A 17,985-nucleotide genomic window follows, 5' to 3' on the forward strand; every position below is an offset into this window, starting at 1 on the left:
GGCAGCCACGGGATTTCCATCACCGGCTGTTGTATGAGCACAGGCTCACTGCTGCCATGCTTTTCTCTTCCACCTTGTTGGAAAGGAGCTGGTGCTGGTGGGATTTGCAGCCCTGGAGCTTTGGAAAGGATGGGACAGAGCAAGCCAAGGGTGTTTTCATGCAGCTGGTTTGGGAAGTGCAGGAGGGGCCTCTCAGAGCTCTTGTGCCACGCAGGAGAGTTGGCAAAGACAGAGATGACCTTTTCTTGCAGCATGTGGTGGAGGCAAGCACACAGATGCTGGTGGGTGATATCTTGTCCCAGTCTGTGTGCTGCTCACACTGCTTGGATTTTCCCCACGCACTGCAGTGAGCATTGGCCATGGTCAGCAGTGCTGATGGTGCTCTGTGGAGTTGTGCTTTTTGCCCCATGCCTGGGGCTGCTCCTAGGAAACCACCCCAGTGCTGGGAGCAAAGCCTTCCCCCTGCCCCCGGGGTTTTTTGATTCTACGTGTTTTCATGCTTTAGTTGTGTTCCTTTGCTCACAGACATGGAGCTTACCCTGCCAGTGGGTATTTCTCCTGAAATTGCTTTTCTCTACTAATCCAGTTTAGTGTGGCTGAGATGCCTGTGCTACATCTTTGATTTGTAATTCAGTGGTGATTAAATTCTCTAGATAAGATACGGGCCTTGTTGTTGATCCAGCATGAGAATTGGGCTCAAATAAAGGTGCACTGCCAGGGAGGCACAGCTGGTGGTGGTAATGGCCATTGTAAGCAGCCAGAGGTGGGTACATGCTTTGTCCCATGCTATGGCAATGGGACTGGCTCTGCCAATAGCTGGGAGCAGTGAGGAGGATGGGGCTTGCTGCTGTCCCCATAGGGCTGGGCTGGGCATGGTGACGGCTCTGCGGGGCTGAGCAGAGAGGAATGGAGTGCTGAGTGGTGGCAGCAGGCCAGGCTGCGTCTTGGTTTCCGGCCTGAGCCACCCCAGAGAGTTTGCTGAAGTTCCTTGTAACCCTTTCTGTGCCGTTTCATGTTCTGAGACAGAAGCTTGTTGGTTGCAGTGGGATGTGGTGGGTTGCCAGCAAGGCTGCTGTCCCTCCACCACATGACATAGTGCTGCTGGCCTCATTCCTAACCCCAGCTAACACAAAGCTGAATCCACTCTGTAAGTCACCGCTGCAGACGGTGGTGTGATTCCCTTATGGGTGAGTCACAGGATGTGAGTCCAGTGGCTCATGATGTCCCCTGGGGTGCAGAAATCCAGCAGATGGGGCAGGCAGGACAGCTCTCACCCTGTACAGTGCCAGCACAGGGAGAAAGTGAGCTCTTTTTGGTGCTACTGGCTGGGGGTTGGGATGAAACAGCCCCATGGTGCTCCTGTCCATAGCAATGCAATGCTGGGTGCTTCTGTGCCCTAGAAAGGTGGTGAGAAGGAATATGGTCCTGTCAGCAGCTGTCCTTGTCGATGCTTCCCTAAAGCTTTGCTGAGCCTTAACCTTTGTTCAGGGCTCTTCTCCTCATCCCCACGTCACCCCCAACATGGATGTGCAGGGGGGAGAGCTGTTTGCCCCCCTTATCCTTTCCTCCATTCAATAAGGATGCTGTTTATCACTGTGGGTAAACAGATGGAGGTAGGGTTTTTCCTATTCTGTATTTAAAGTGTTTTCTGATGAATTTACAGACCATTGTCTCAGCACTTTCTAAACAATTCTTGCCCTTGCAACCCATGTTTCTCCCCACCCAGCACTTGCCCGTCCGCTTTTATTCTCCCATAATCCAGGTTTGAAGCAGCAGGCTTGTTCTTTCTGAGCTTTTTGCCCTGGCTCTGCATTCAGAACCATTTAAGGTTCGCCCCTTGGAGCCACTAGCCCCAGAACACCGATACCTTTGCAGTTCCTCACATTCCCCCCCCCCACCGAAAACTGCAGTGGAGTGAATGCACACCCGTCCTCCCACATGTGTGATAGTGCTGCTACATCCAGAACAGGCTGAGATAGAAACAACAGAGGAAATAGCTTTCCCTAATCAGTCATTTTTAATGTACATTCTTGCTGTCTTTGGGGAATTTGGGATGTATGTAGGGTTTATTTTTCCAGCTGTTTCTCCACACGGTCACATCTGCCACAGATCTTTAACATAAAGCTTGCAATGTAGTGATGGAAGTACTGGAATGGGGAGCATCCCTGCTTGTGCCAGGCACAGCGAGGCTTATGGATACGTTGGTGCACAGCTCTAACTACTGATAGCAAAAATATTTGACACTGGACTTCCAGGCAGGTATTTGAAAATACATTCATGGCTTGAACTTTGATTCATAGGAAAGTTATTTGTCTGGTTTCTTTCTTGCTCAGAAAAAAACTGTGCAATGCTCACAAAGTGGGGGTGACCTTTGAGTTGTCGGAGTGTTTGTTTTGTCTGTGTTTTGGTTGTGTGCAATAATTGCTAATATTGGGAAACATTTACCACTTCAGCTGTTGCTGTGACAACAGTGCTGAACGCCCACATTGTGCCCAATTAGAGCTGCAGAGGGCTTTAATCGAGCAAAACTCCTGCAGGATCTTACCATGTTTCTGCACAGTTATGTCATGGCAGGCAGTGAGTCTTTGCACAAAATGTGCAATCCCAAGCAGTGGGTGATGGTGTTTAGCAGTATTGCTTGCTGTGTTGGTGCTGTGCAAAGATGTGAGCTGGACTGGCAGCACTTTTCTGAAACGTGCCAGCTGAATGGAGCATCTTTCCTCCCTTCCTTGCTTCCCACTGCACGTCTGCTTAGTGCCCTTTCTTACTGCTGTTCTCCAAGTTCCCTGTCTTACCCAGCTCCTCTGATAAGCCCAGTTCTCAGCACCTGTAGTGTCCTCTCCCTGCTGAGTTCCAGCAGAACCCAAAACAACGCACGTCTCAAAGGGAAAAGTGTTTGTGCAAAACTTCTCCCTTTCTTTTCTGTCTGCAGCCTCCTGCATCCTTACGGTGACTGCATTCCTGGCATACCAGACTTTAGATGGCTTGAGAAGCATCTCGAGCAGGCTGGAGTATCTCCTGCTTTGACTCTCCCTCCCTGGATGCAAATTTCCTCTTTCTACATTCCAGAAAAGGGTATTGATTCCTTCAGGGCCTGCTCCTCCTTGTCTCCAGACCTGCAGATTTAATAACAGCCAGCTGCAGCCCAGGCAGTTGGCGGCCAAACACTGTGCTTGTCTTCACATTCCCATTATCTCCATGTTCCCAGCAGAGCTCTGCCTTCTAAGGAATTTAGGTTTGGGGTTATTTTCCACTTGATCTGGTTTTGAAGCAGGGGAGAAGACTGCATGAAGCAAGGAGGAAGGGAGAGCAGCGATAGGAGAGGATTTAAAGTCATTTGGGTTGCTGAATTCAAGCAGGGAATTTGGATTGATATGGCTTTTGATTGCGCAGGGCTTTATTTGTGAGCCTCTCTTTGGTTCAAACCTGAAAAAGCAAAGTGGGGCTGAGGGTCTGTGCTGCAGCTTCAGCTAGCAGAGAGGCTGCAGACTTGCTTGCCTATGTGCTCCTGACCCTCCTGGCCACCCTCCAAGCTCCAGCACAGCTCAGTGACACCAGAGGAGCTACTACCAGCGCTTGCATCAGCCACTGTGCTGGTGGTCAGAGAGAAAGGGTAAGAGAGCAAGCATGGAAGAGGATAGCAATGCGAAGCCATGTAGCGGAGGAGAACATGCACCTGTGCTATGGCGGAGGAAGAGGTTTGCATCTGCAGGTGATGTCCCACCAGGCTGCATCTCTGGATGGTCCTTTTGGTGAGGTCTGGGAAAATGGCTGAAAGTGTGCATAGATTGAGTGTTGCCTTTGAGATCAGTTGTGCTGCTGGTGCCTTGAGAGAAGCTGGTGAAAGCAGAGAGAGCTGTTTGTATGAGGTGGAGATGTGCAGCAGAGTCATGCAAGGCCAGACTATCCTTGCTGACCAGACTTAGATTATTAGGAGTACCAAGGTAATCTATCATGATGCTTTAAGGAGAATATGGCAGTGTGACTCCTGCACATGGTCTTGGGCAGCCTGCTCCAGGTGTCCCCCCTTGAGCGGAAGGGTTGAGCCAATTGTCCTCCACAAGTCCCTTCCAACCATAATTATTCCATGGCTCTCTGACAGGAGGAAGTTTCCCTGAATCAGCATTGCAGGGCCAGCACACAGGTGCAGATGGCTTTTTATCTGGAGTGCTTCTTTGATAAGCAAATGGGAAAGGAAGGATGCAGCTGCCCTAAGTCAGCCTGAGGCTGAAGCAGTGACACGTGCTGAGCTCGCATCTTGCAGAGTACGCCGTGTGGGCGTCGTGCTGAGAGTAGGAGGCATTGCTAACATGCTGGCTTTTGTTTTTACCTGCAGGCGGGCTGCCCAGGGTGCTGTGGTATCTCCGGGGTGTGTGGAGGAGCCATGCCCACCTAGCACTGTCCAGGCTCTCGGCGAGCTCAAGATGGCAGCACAGAGGATCCGGGCAGCCAACTCCAGCGGCCTGCTGCGCTGCAAGTCGGAGGGGACACTCATCGACCTCAGTGAGGGCTTCTCAGAAAGCAGCCTGTGCGACGTCAAAGGTGGGGGGCCAGTGGGAGCCATAGCCACCAGGGGACAGGGCAGGTTAGCCAGGTGCCACCGTGTCACGTGCAGGAGAAGAGATGGATTTGCCAGGCTGGTGACAAGGCAGTTATAGGGTTGGTTCTCCATCCCCCAGAATAGATTCGAATGGAAGAGAATTCCCATTCCCTTGGTACAAATGGATCCCAAGGCGGAAGGAGAAGCTAGCATGTGTTGATGGTCTTTAAAAATAAACATGCAACAAAGCAATTGTTTTTGCACAAGGAGCAAGGAGAGTCCCGAACATCAAATGCTCTTGCTGTACATTAGATTGCTTTTAATGCAAAAATAGGGATTACTCACATCCTTGTGAGTAAAATTACTCATGCTCACATTCATGCAAGGGAAGGGACTGTCCTGCTCTGCTCACTCTGCACTGGTGCAGCCTCACCTTGAGCACTGGCTGCAGTTCTGGGGCACCGCAGCATGAGAAGGACTCAGAAGTATTAGAGAGCATCCGGAGGGCATTAGCTTCTCTCCAGCAAATGGCTTGGGCTGCAGAGCTGCATTAACGGCCGTTTCCTGCCCGGGTGGCAAAATAGGTTCAGTACAGAGTTTATATATAGTTTTTCACTGAGTAAATGTGCTCGCAACTTTCCCTACCTGCTGGCAGAGGCTGTGCAGAGGAAGTAGGTTAATGATGAATCACTTAGTGTGTACGAGCTCTTATTTTCCTAATACTTGAGCCCTGTGGTCCTTTTATATAAAACTTTTCTTTGCTCTTACTTGCTGTGTTTTTCAGTAGTGGTATCACAAGTTATGCCATGGCTGCACCACATCTTTTTTGTTAGCTTTCCCTGTTTTCTGTAGGGCTGACAGGCATCCTGACATCCTGTGTTTTTGTTCTTTCCTCTCCCCCTCCTCCCTCCCCCCCCCAAGGCATTGTTTTCTTAGGTCTGTCTCGCAAGATAACAAACATTTGAATGCTGATATAACATTATCTGCAGCTTATTTCTCTTGATCCTTAACAGAAGTAGGTCCTAAATGTGAAAGCAAAACCGTGATAGAGTGAACATGTGTAGTCTTAATTGAACTGTTTTGCTTGCAATTACGATCAGATAGTACTGGCTAAACAACTTGCAGCCAGCCCTGCTGCTCAACATTGCTGAAAGAGAGATGGGAGATGGTGTTTGGTCCATGGGAGGTCAGTATGGTGTTTGTGGTGGTTCAAGTAACCTGACTTTGTAAAAGGAGCTTAGTTTTGTTGAGGAAATACGGAGTGCCCTTAGTGAGTACTCTTAGCTGTCTCTTACTCTGAAACATAAGTGGAAAAAAAGCAGTGCTGAAGAGCTGATGGCCAAAGATATTGAGATACCACTGATCAAACGTTTATGATAATGGCATTGAAAAATCATTTGGGCCGTATAACTTCTTCCCGTGCAGCACACCTTTAGAGCCCTCCCAGAATTAACCTCTGTTGTTTTAAATGAAACATGAAAATTTAGGGGAGTGCCTGCTATTTACCCTTAAGAACTTAGATCCAGTAGTGCCAGCTAAAAGAGAAAGCTGATAAGATGGGGCTCTGGCTTCCTTGGAATCCCCTGCAACACAGCTTTGTGTGCATCATTCATCAGTGAGTTCAGAGGCTGTCTCTTAGAGAAGCAGTTGAGTGAAGTCCTAAATCAAGGGGAAGGCTTCTTGCTAAGACACTTTGCTGCATTGTTTACCCTCTTTCTCTCCACATGCCTTTCTACCATGGGATGATAACAAATTGCTGTGTCTCCTGTTTCAACTCCTGCTGTCCTTTCTTCCTAGTTGTTTTGATGCCCATCTCTTTCGAGAAGGCATTTTCTCTTCAACATAAATGTATCAGATGTAGTAAAGTGAATAGTTTTGTTTAAAAACGGTAGCAAAAAGAAATTACCTTTGGGTTGGAGATGCTTTGAAACTACTTTGGCTTCACTGCTTGACGTAGCGTGGATTGCTTGCCTGAAATAAATGATTTTAAGTAATTTGTGACTCTGTGGATTGCTTACAGTGTTTTTCTATTTCATTTCACAGTGCCTTCTCCTAGTGCCTTGCTGGTTGACAATCCCATGTCCTTTGGAAATGCAAAGGAAGTAATAGCAATCAAAGATTACTGTCCAACTAATTTCACCACTTTGAAGTTCTCTAAGGGGGACCATCTTTATGTCTTAGACACATCAGGAGGTGAGTGGTGGTATGCTCACAATACCACAGAAATGGGTTACATCCCTTCCTCCTACGTCCAGCCTGTAAACTACCGCAACTCTTCCTTAACGGACAGCGGGATGATAGACAATCTACTGGAGAGCCCTGACGAGGGTGTCAGGGAGCTAGATCTGCTTGGAGAATGGACTGATGTGAAAAGAAACTCTGTGAAAGCCCACAATAACAACCCTTTCTTGAACGGTGTCCAGACAAACCCATTTCTCAATGGGAATTTGCAGACGTTGACCAGCTCAGACAGAGAGCCCAACTCCAGAGCATCTGTTGACTTGCTGCTCTTTGACACGGGGCCTCCTGCTTCAGCGGTTCCTAGCTCAGCTGCTAATAGCAGCATAGGTAACATTTTTGATGAATTTCCATCCACAAACAGGCTGGACCTGGAAGAGTCTGTGAAAAGGGACAATCCCTTCTTCAGGAGCAAACGCTCTTACAGCTTGTCTGAGCTGTCTGTTCTGCAAGCAAAGTCGGACACTCCGGCACAGTCGGGTTTTTTCAACGGTTTAAAGTCTCCCACTCCTGAGCAATTCCAGAGCAGGGAAGATTTTAGGACCGCATGGTTGAACCATAGGAAGCTGGCCCGGTCTTGCCATGACTTGGATTTGCTTGGTCAAAATCCTGGCTGGGGTCAGACACAACCAGTGGAGACCAACATTGTCTGCAAACTGGATAGCTCTGGTGGAGCTGTTCAGCTTCCAGACACCAACATCAGCATCCATGTGCCAGAAGGTCACGTGTGCCCTGGGGAAACGCAGCAGATCTCCATGAAAGCTATGCTAGATCCACCACTGGAGCTCAACAATGATAAGTGCAGCACCATCAGCCCCGTCCTGCAGATCAAACTCAGCAACATGGAGGTGAAAACATTCATCATTTTGGAGATGAAGGTATCTGCAGAGGTTAAAAATGACATCATGAGCAAGAGTTTGGTAAGACTGCAGTGCCTACGGAGCGACATGAAAGAGGGGCCGTACACACCAATGCAGCTGAGCTATTCATATGGGGACACGATACAGGTGCAGCTGGAGAACCTAGAGCCTTGCATGTACATCGCTGCTGTAGCTCAAGGGCAGAACATCCTCTACCCTTACACTGTTTGGGATTATATCAGCAAGAAGATCACAGTTGGTGTTTATGGCCCAAAACATATTCACCCTTCCTTTAAAACAGTTGTGGCCGTGTTTGGGCATGAATGTGCACCCAAGACTCTCCTAGTGAACGAGGTCACGAGGCAGTCTCACAGCCCAGCTCCAGTTGCCCTTCAGCTCTGGGGTAAGCACCAGTTTACTCTGTCCCAGCCTCAGGACCTCAAGCTCTGCATGTTCTCCAACATGACCAACTATGAGGTGAAAGCTAGTGAGCAAGCCAAAATTGTGCGAGGCTTCCAGATGAAGCTGGGCAAGGTCAGTCGCCTTATCTTCCCCATTGCATCCCATGATCCCAACGAGCTGTCAGATTTCACGCTGAGGATACAGGTCAAGGATGACAAGGATGCCATTTTGACCCAGTTCTGTGTCCAGACGCCACAGCCGCCTCCTAAAAGTGCCATCAAACCGACAGGACAGAGGCGGTTCCTCAAGAAGAACGAGGTTGGAAAGATCATCCTTTCACCTCTGGCTGCCACTGCCAAGTATCCGGTTTTTCAGGACCGGCCGGTTTTGAGCTTGAAGTATGGCAAACTGCTGAAAACAGTGGTGCGGCAAAGCAAGAATCACTATTTGCTGGAGTACAAGAAAGGAGATGTCATAGCCCTCCTCAGTGAGGAGAAGATCAGATTGAAGGGACAACTGTGGACAAAGGAGTGGTATATTGGCTACTACCAGGGCAAAATAGGCCTTGTGCACACCAAAAATGTGCTGGTGGTTGGAAAGGTCAAGCCCAGCTACTTCTCTGGGCCTGGTCTCACCACCAGCCTGTTGCTCGAGCAAATCCTCAGACCCTGCAAATTCCTAACCTACATCTATGCCTCCGTGAGGACTCTTCTCATGGAGAACCTCAGCAGTTGGAGGTCCTTCGCAGATGCATTGGGGTATTTGAACTTACCGCTCACATTTTTCTGCCGATCGGAGTTGGACAGCGAGCCAGAGCGAGTGGCCTCTGTGCTGGAGAAGCTGAAGGAAGACTGCAACAACACAGAGAACAAGGACAGGAAATCTTTTCAGAAGGAGCTGATGATGGTGAGTCCAAGGTCTGATGAGGGCATCTTCCTTCTCTGTGGTACAGAGTGTTTGGGGTGAATGGGAGCTAAGCTTTCCTAACTCAGTCACTGAAAAATGAAGTGCAGTTTGCAGACTGAATGGGAATTCAGGCCTGCAGTGATGTATGTTGACAGGCTAATGGAATTGTGGCTGTAAGTGAGGAATGAAATGGGTTAAAAATTGTACGTGTTGTGTGAGTGAAGCAGGTGTGCTTGGAAGATGGCTAAGCTGAAGGCCTTCAAAGCAAGGTGATTTCAGTCCAGTGCTTTCCTAGCACTCAGCTGGACCTTGCTGCTGAAGGCTGTTTCAGCCTTCTGTGATAAATAGAGGATGTGCATGCATATCAAGGAGTTACCCAGGAGCTGCTGGTCTCCTCAGTCCAAGATCAAAGTGATGTCAGTGATGGAGGTCTTGGTTTTTGTGGCAGAAAACTGGAAAAAGGCAAAAAACATAAATGCTTTTCCTGTATGGTGTGTGATAGGCAAGCCACCTCTCAAGTAATGGAATCATAGAGTGGCTTGGGCTGGAAGGGACCTCAAGGATCAAGTTCCAACCCCCCCCACTGCAGGCAGGGACTTGCTTTTATATTGCCCCAGGTTTGTCAAAGGTGCAGGAGAGAGGTTTTATGGCTGCTGTGAAGTGCTACATCTTTACATTTATGAAACAACCCCAAATTGCTCTGTAACAATGTCTGTTTATGTCTAGTCCTTCTTTCCTTGAGTGACAGCTAAACCAAGGGCATCTCTGAATTAGGATGCTTTGTGTTCAGCTGTGGGTTGTCTTTGTAAATTGTCTGAAGTGCCTGGCTTGCCTCTGTCCTGAAGGGCTTCTGCAGGCATTTGGGGAAATGTTGTCTGCAGGTTTTTCTAGGATGTTCTTTGGAAGTCTCTAATGAGAAACAGTCTTCACGATAACAGCTTCTAGCATTTCATAGGAAGTGGGCCAAAGAAAATGCAGGACTTTGTGTTGAGAAGAGATTTGAGTTGCAGCAGTTCATGTGTCTTGAAATGCCAATTTAATTAAGAATAGCACAAGCTTTGCTTAGCAATGATGCAGGCAGGCAGTGGGGCAGGAACATGCAGCACACAGAAGGAAATTAGAAGTAGGCACATGGGTAAAGAGGACTGCAGCTAAATTAAGCACTCCATGTCTCAACCTCTCTTAATAAAAATGGGGAAATGTCAGGATTGAGCATTGGATGTAAGGCATTAAAGAGTATGGAGCCTTTCATTACTCATGGAAATTTTTTCAGGGGAGTTCATGGAAGATGTCTTGTGGATGTACTTCCTCTGCCTAACAGCATAGTACAATTAATAACTCTTTATAACAGGCCCTGTCTGAGTGTTGGTGTTATTGTGGAAAATGGGAAGATAGTTTCCAGAAGTCTGACTCATGCCTGCACTTAGGGTGAGCACCAGAGCTGCTCGCACAGGGCAAGGATGTCCAAATGCCATGCTGCAGTCCCCAGGGGAGCATCCAAGCTGAAGGCCAATGAGCTGCAGTTACTGGAGGATGCTGCTGCTTCCCTCTGCTCTTCCTCCCACCTCAGTCTTGCCTTCTCCAGATGCAACTGGGCTTCTGCCTGCTGATCTGAGGGAGCATTGTGATGAAGAGGTGTGATGGTGGGTTCCAGCAGTGTCTTCCAGCAGTCTCTAGCTTGGTGCAGGTGCTGGTTGGAATGAGCAACCGTTTGGGCAGCCCTAAATCACCTTGACTTTGAACCATGTAGGCTGGCACTGAGGTGAGAGGCCAAGGAGCTGCTGGGCTGCAAAATGTTTAGTTGGGTGGAGATGAGAGGAGAGCAGGGGTAACCTTGCTGCCTGGGTTTTTGATTTGTGGTCAGTGGGACAATGTTTTAGCTTTGTGTTTCTATAGAAGGCAAGCTGAAGGCCATGTCATCAACTCAGCTTCTCTTGAGGGGATCTTCTGGGCTTGTATGGGCTTGTTTTTTGAGCTTCTGGGAGGAAGCTGCTGCAGCTGCACTGGGCTCTGGGGTAAGACCTGACTTTCTGGCCGACATCTCCAAGCTACGCTTGGGACATTAGTTTGCATCTCCAGGCTATGGACCACTTGGGCTCATGATGCCTGGGGCGCAGCCATGTCTTGTGCCATGTTTTGCAACAGCTCATCCAGCCTCAGCAACCCCTCCTCTGCTCTGGGGCTTGGGCGGAGGTGCTAGCCAGGGCTGTGTCTGACCCTGTGGTTCCTCAGAAAGAGGCTTTACACCTTTAATCATTCTGTGAGTAATGGGGTGAACTGTGTTCTCCTCTTGCTGAATGCTTCCTAGGGCTTTGTCCTGTTTGCTTTACTGGCTTGCTTTTCTTTTATCTATTCTCTTTGTCTCCAGGGGACAAAGACAGCCTGTAGGTCATGGAGAGGCTGTGCCAAGCTAACTGTGGGGATGAAGAAAAGATGAGGCTCTCTGGGGGCTCACAGACCTACTAACTCAAGAGGAGGGCTATAAGCTGCTGGAAAACATACTGCTCCCAAAGGGATGCATCTCATACAGAGTCCCAGAGCAGGTTTTATTTTTCATGCTTGAATGGAGACTAATCCTGAATATTGGCTCTGTTTCCTATTCTTTGCCAGATCTTGCTGCATCTGAGCTTGTTGGTGAAGGATGAGTCCTTCTCCTGGTGGAAAACTGCTGCTTCTAAACCTCTTGTTGCTGTCAAATGGCCCTTAGCTTACAAAGAAATAAGAGTGAGATTGAGTTAAAAAAAAAAAAACAACACAACAACTGTGTTTGGGGAATGACAGTTGAAAAGTAATATATTTTGTTGCGTGTAAGGCTAATTTTATTTGCAACAAGTGGTCTTGCTTTCTGCTGGTGAGATCTGTGTATTTCATGTTAAAGTTGACTGTCCCATCCCAGAGGAACTGTGGAGAGGGAAATGGTAAGACTGCTTATCTCACATCAGTGTTGAGTACACAGGATTGCCATGGCAGAGCTATACACCAGTAGCCAAGCATGGAAAAGCCCTCTCATTGGTGACTAGTTAATAAATAATCTGTGATTACTTACTCTTTTCACCTAGCAAAAGCAGCAGTGTGTGAAGGTAACTGAGGGGAGCACTGCTCAGAAGTTAGTCATCACATCAGAGAGAGAAACTGAGCTCTCCCCTCCCTCTCTGCCCGTCAACTCAGGCAGCAAGCAGGTTGTCTCCTCAAAGCCTGTAGGCACTGCAGCCTGGATTTGCAATGATACACGAGCAGCCTAACACAGACCTCTTGCAGCTGGGCTCTCTGTGGCTGCTGCTGAGGGGAAGAAATGCGTTTACTCACTTCTCCATGGCAGGGCTTCAAGGTGACATGCTTCTCCCACACACGCAGGCAGCATCGCTGTGGTCCATGGCTGCAGCCCAGCATGCAGGTGCTAACTCCATCACATTTCCAAGCCTTTGGAGTCCCAGCAAACACTGGGTGTTTGGGTGGTTTTGAAAATGTGAAATCACATACCACAGTATAATCCAATGCGCTCAGGTTGCCACAGAGAGCCGTGCCAGGTTTCATTTGAGAAACTTGACCTAACTTGCCATACAATGGCTGCACTGCCTGGTCCTCTGGAGCCTGCCATGAAAGACATCACTTCTTTCACTCTGCGTTTTTGATATTTTGGTAGAACCTTGCTCTTATCAGCCTTTCCAATAAATGCTTCTTCTAGGAAGCAGCACCGGTCTGCTGAGAATATGACTACACTTGTTAGCAGAGTGCTGCAGATCCTATAAGCTTTTTCTTCTCCGGATAACTGGAGATGTAATTCTGCTTGCTGTATTTATTGTGACTGCAGATGTATGAATGCTGCCTCTTTTCTACCAAGGAGTGAAGAGACAATGCTGTGTCCTCATCCCTGCTGCTGGAGAGCCTGAGCAATGTGTTCCTGCTTGGATCTCGTGCTGCCGTGCCCGGGGCACACGAGCCCAACGTGCTCTTCTTCCTTCCCCCTAGCTCCTGCATCCTGAATTGGGCTGCTGGCAGTACTGCTCTGAATTTGGGTCCTTGGTGAAAACCAGATCCCTCAAACAGAGGGCAGTGCTCCCACCGAGGCTCTGCCAAGCAGGCTGCTCAGAGCAGGGTGATGGTAGAGCAGTGGCACAGGGCTGGCTGTGAACTTCCCTGCAAGCTCCTCGCTCTGCAGACAACATAAGATGAGCTGTTTTTATTTGCTGGGGCTGAAAAGAAATCGTTGATGCCTTCCTGTTCCTCGGTGCAGGTATTTCAGAGTGCTGTACCTGATGCATTCCCGTGCTTGGTTAATGGAACTCTGAATGTTGCTCCTGCTGTAACCACATCTTTGCCTCCCCAGCAGCTACCTTCGGCCCTTTCAGGCAGTGATTAATGCCTGATAACGCTTGGACCCTCCAGGGTGCTTTCTAATTTAAATGCTGTTTAAAAAATCATTAACTAATTTAAAAACTCCATTTCCATCACCACTTCCTTCTGGATCTCACGCTTGGCAGGCACGAGTGAACTTGGTGACGCTTCCCACCTCTGGGGCAAAGGAGAAAGGCTTCACTCCCTGGTTTGAACAAATCTAGGGAGGGGACGACACATCCACAGCTCACATGGCTGCTTATCCCATCTTGGCTTTATTATTGAACTGGGGGAAGGAGGCAAAAAGGGGTGCACAGGAATCACACACAGCTTTTCAACTCTGTTGTTTGCTCCTTCCCTGTCTGTGTGCTGCGCTCCCCCAAGGGCTCCCTGCTGCCTGTTTGCTTTGGTGCTTTTTGCTGTGATTAGAGGACTGGAAATGGGCTTCTGCATTTCAGAGCCGGGATGCAAATTCAGACTCCCCTGGATGCGTTTTAAAGTGGAGGCTCTTCTGCTTTGAACTGGAATTTGAATATCAAACCATCTCCTTTGCTGTGCCACTGCTCTGCTGGTGGAGCGGGCTTGGGGCCTCTCCGAGGTTAATAAATGCACCCGAGGAGGATGGAGGGAAGCTGTAGCATAATCCCAGAAGCGCCTGCTGGAGGATTACATCTGCTGAGAGCCCTGCTAATCCCAGCTGGGCAGCAAGGGCTTGCAGGGAGCCCAGTGCCTGCTATAATGTATGCTTTGGCTGCTTATTCCATCACCTCCTCGCTACCCCATGTTTCCCTCAGCTCACCTGGGGCTCCCTTTGCAGATTGAACCTTCCCTGGAGGCAAAGTGAAGACACCTGCTTATTAGTAGATTTCAGAGTGGACGTGCTGAGCCGAGGGGAGCAGAATTATCTCTTTCAAGGCTGTGGCTTCAAGTGATTGTTCCAGTCATAGCACGGGACTCTCTGCTAAATAATGCCTCCCTTTTCATCCCCTGCTGTTACTCCTGTGTTCATTGGGAAGCAGGGTGTGTTTCTCCCAAGTGCTCTTATCCCTGGGAAATAGATCAGCTAATATGTGACCAGGAAAGGACAAAGTGCCTCTGCACCGTCCGCCTGATTCAGAACAGTTCACACTTGCTGACTGCTGTCTCAGGGAGAAGACCTTGGGCTGTAATCCTAAATCTGTGCTTCTTAGGACCACCTGAAGCCTTCGCTTCAAGAGCAAAGGGCCCTGAGCCTGTTGACTGCATGGTGAGATGACATTGCTGAGAGCTGGATGTCAAGTGCTCTGCACAGTTATGAATACAGCACAGATGCAGGATCTGAACGCTTCTCAATGCCCAAGAAAAATATAATGCTTTTTTAAAAATGTATTTTGCTTGCTTAACAAGAGGGTTTATTATTTCTACTTCTAATGCAGGAAACCAGTGTAAGCACTTTGTAGAAGCAAATACTGGTCCGAAGCAGTAATTAGATTCAAGCCCAGCTTTGCTTTGTGTAAGCTGGGAACAGATAAGGGAATCAACATATATTTGCTTTGCAAATTGCTGGAGTGGTTTCAGATGTTACTGTCTTCCCCAGCTGTTTGTTACTGTCCCCTTGATAAACAGTCTCCAAGAGGATTTAACCCCTCTTCTTCTTCAGAGCTGCGTGTGTGCAGAGCCCTGGGTCAGGACAGGACGTGATGACCCACAGCCCTGCTGCAGGGATGGCAGCAGAAGGACAGGGAGGAACTTGGAGGGCAATGGTTCCATCCTCCTGCTTGCCAGCTGAGCATCCTTATGCCTGAAAACCATTCCTGACAGTCTTGCTCAAGCGTGTGTGCTCTCAATATGTTGGGAATTAGTAGGAGGGAGCAGGTGGTTCTGGCCCTTTTTGGACCACTGAGGGCTTTTCTCCAGGTGCCTGATTGCTCCCCATGCTGCTGTGGTGTTGGTGTTGTTTCCAATGGGAATGCTGAAGCCAGCACAGCATGCTCCTTGGAAATTCACAGCAGCATGGATGGGGGTTGTCCTCTTTATCACCAAGCTGTGGTTTGCATTTGCTCAAGTGAGCTCCCCTGCTGAGATGCTGAGCGGTGCCCTTGGTGCTCAGCTGTCCTGGAGCTGCAGTCCTCATTCTGCTGTCCTTGCAGCTCTGACAGTAAGCAAACAAGAGGGTGCTCAACAAAAAAAGAAAGGCAGCAGCTAGCAAATCTGTCTCCTTGTTGGTAGTGCGTGATGAACCTGCTGAGCTGCTGCTGCTGCAGTCCACGTTAGGGCGGGCAGCATGGAGGGAGATGGATGATTAAGTGATGATTAAACCTTTCTGGGTGGTAAACTGCCCTTCAGGGCATCTTGGGATTGTTTGCATTGTTTCAGTGTTGCTTCAAAAAACCCATAAAAATAAAAGGGTTCTTGTTCCATAACACGGAACTTGTTTCCATAAACACTGGAGGTCTGCAGAGGGGTTTGTCCAGGGACAGGGCTTGTTCCTGAGGTTCTCATTATGCTTTCTACTTGGCTGTGGCACATGGTGAGGGATGCCTCGTCCTTCCTGCTTCGCTGTGGAGGGATGCTGATTCTGTTGATCCTCTGATAATCACCATTTAAATGGTTCCTTTCCATGGGTTTTCCCTGTTGCGACTTGCTTTGTGTTTTGAACAGAGTTTTACCTGCTCTGTCCTTTATTCCTGGCTGAATTATTGCTAGGTAGAAAACACACTGCTATCAGCCTCCCTTACAAGCATTTTCTCTTCTCCATCTCCTTGTTCTGAGGCTGCTCTCCAGGTCTTGTCCCCAAATGTCCTCCTGGTCTGTGCCCACCAGGTGCTCGGTGCAGGTCATGGATGCTCATGCTGGTTGTGCCACTGGACAGTGCTCCTCTGGGCTGGGGGTACAAGCAGCACAGAGTACACTGGGTTTATTGTCTTGATTAAAGGCCTTAAGATGCTTTATTATGTGGCTCATGAACATCTTGAGCCTACAATATACGGCTGTGGTGGGCAACCCCAGCTGCATGCCTGGTTGAACAGGGGTAGGGCACTCGGTTTACTCAGTGGGATGACTCTTCTGTCCTGCCTGCTGGCCTGATTTCACCAGCTGTTGCCAGAAAGGAGGCAGGAGGATTTTGTGGTGGTGTTTTAGGGACATCCCCACCTGATTCGGGCCCACCCTGACTCCATCTTCTTGGTTTTTCCTAATGATCCTGCAGGCCTTGCTGAAGATGGACTGCCAAGGGCTGGTGGTCAGGCTTATCCAGGACTTTGTGCTGCTCACCACGGCTGTGGAGGTGGCCCAGCGCTGGAGGGAGCTCGCTGAGAAGCTTGTCAAGGTCTCCAAGCAGCAGATGGATGCCTACGAGGCCCCGCACCGTGACAAAAGCGGGGTGGTGGACAGTGAGGTGAGGGCAGACCAGCCTTCATCCTTTGGGATTTTCCCAAGCTTTTTTTTGCTTGTGCAAACCTGTGCTCTTAGGGAATGAGGAGTTGGGTGTGATGGGGGGGAAATTTTCACCCACAGCGCGTTTGTTCTGGGATCAAAATGCATTGAGGATGTTAGTAACTTGTTGGATGCTGAATGCTGGGCACGGGGTGAGCTTCATATTCAGCTCTTCTCTTCCACCCTCTGTCCCACAGGCCATGTGGAAGCCCGCATATGACTTCCTCCTCACTTGGAGCAGCCAAATGGGCGACAGCTACCGGGACGTGATTCAGGAGCTGCACACAGGGCTGGACAAGATGAAGAACCCCATCACCAAGCGTTGGAAGCATCTCACCGGCACCCTCATCCTCGTCAACTCCTTGGACATGCTCCGGGCAGCTGCATTCAGCCCACAAGACCATGAGGATTTTGCCATCTAGTGCAGCTCCTTGCAGTGATGTTTTCATCCACATCTCACTTATTGGTGGTATCCGTATTTTTCTGTGTTTTTCCCTTTTTTTTTTTTTTAAACAGTCAATTATAAAAAGAAGAAGCGGAGATTGCTCTCCCCGGGTTTAAAGAGGCCAAAGTTTGCAAGTTCTCAGCAGGACTGGAAATCAGCAGGAGATGACCCTCCTCTTGGTGAGAAGGCATCCAGAAGGGATGGCTTTTCATATGGAATTGATACCACTTCAACTATTTCTTACTCAGACACTTAAAAGGAGCCAGAGGGGCAGGGAGGGATCGCAAAAGAGAACACGTTTTTTTTTTAGGCATTTACAAATAAAAAATCTGATTTTTGTAACGAGCAGTAAAGGTTGTAACCACTTTGGGGGGAAGCTGTTGCTGTTTTGTATGTCATAGAGACTGCTTTTAAATTATCATTTTTGAGATGAACGCGAGCAATGTAAATACGTATTTAAGACGAAGCACAGCAATGTCCCAATGGTTTTGATAAATTCCCACAGTGTAGACTGACTGTAGAGCACCGTGTGAATTTGGGGTATCTTCAGCCCTGCACACAACTTAAATCAGAAGGCAGCTTTTTTGCCCCCCATCTTACAGAAAATATCACCTGTTCAGTTGTTTTGTTTTTTTTTCTATTTTAAATGTATCTGCAAATGTGCATTTTGTCATCTGTGGGTAGGGAGGTGCTCATGCATGTTTGCAGATGCACGGGTACCATTTCTAACCATGGGAAAGGATGCTGCCCCTGGCTCTTGGAGCTGGGTGCTGCCCACCATGTCTGGAAGAAGCTGGAAGTTAGGGGCTCAGTACAGCCCTGCTCCTTGCTGCCCGTGGTGGTGA

At 48.7% G+C, this 17,985-nt stretch overlaps 1 protein-coding gene across 3 annotated transcripts in view; it reads left to right on the forward strand.

Annotated features, from left to right (window-relative positions):
• Positions 1 to 17,482, forward strand: part of SH3BP4 (SH3 domain binding protein 4) — a 31,207-nt gene extending 13,725 nt beyond the window's left edge. For all 3 annotated transcript variants that reach the window (XM_085227949.1, XM_085227950.1, XM_085227951.1), the window contains exons 2-5: positions 4,337 to 4,542; positions 6,584 to 8,946; positions 16,469 to 16,657; positions 16,893 to 17,482. In XM_085227949.1, coding sequence (XP_085084075.1) covers positions 4,425 to 4,542; positions 6,584 to 8,946; positions 16,469 to 16,657; positions 16,893 to 17,117 — 2,895 coding nt within the window. In that variant the 5' untranslated portion in view covers positions 4,337 to 4,424 and the 3' untranslated portion in view covers positions 17,118 to 17,482. The remainder of the gene's footprint in view (positions 1 to 4,336; positions 4,543 to 6,583; positions 8,947 to 16,468; positions 16,658 to 16,892) is intronic.
• Positions 17,483 to 17,985: the final 503 nt, after the last annotated feature.

This window comes from Meleagris gallopavo, chromosome 7 (assembly GCF_905368555.1).
Source record: "Meleagris gallopavo chromosome 7, MGAL_WU_HG_1.1, whole genome shotgun sequence".
NCBI classification, from domain to species: Eukaryota; Metazoa; Chordata; class Aves; order Galliformes; family Phasianidae; genus Meleagris; species Meleagris gallopavo.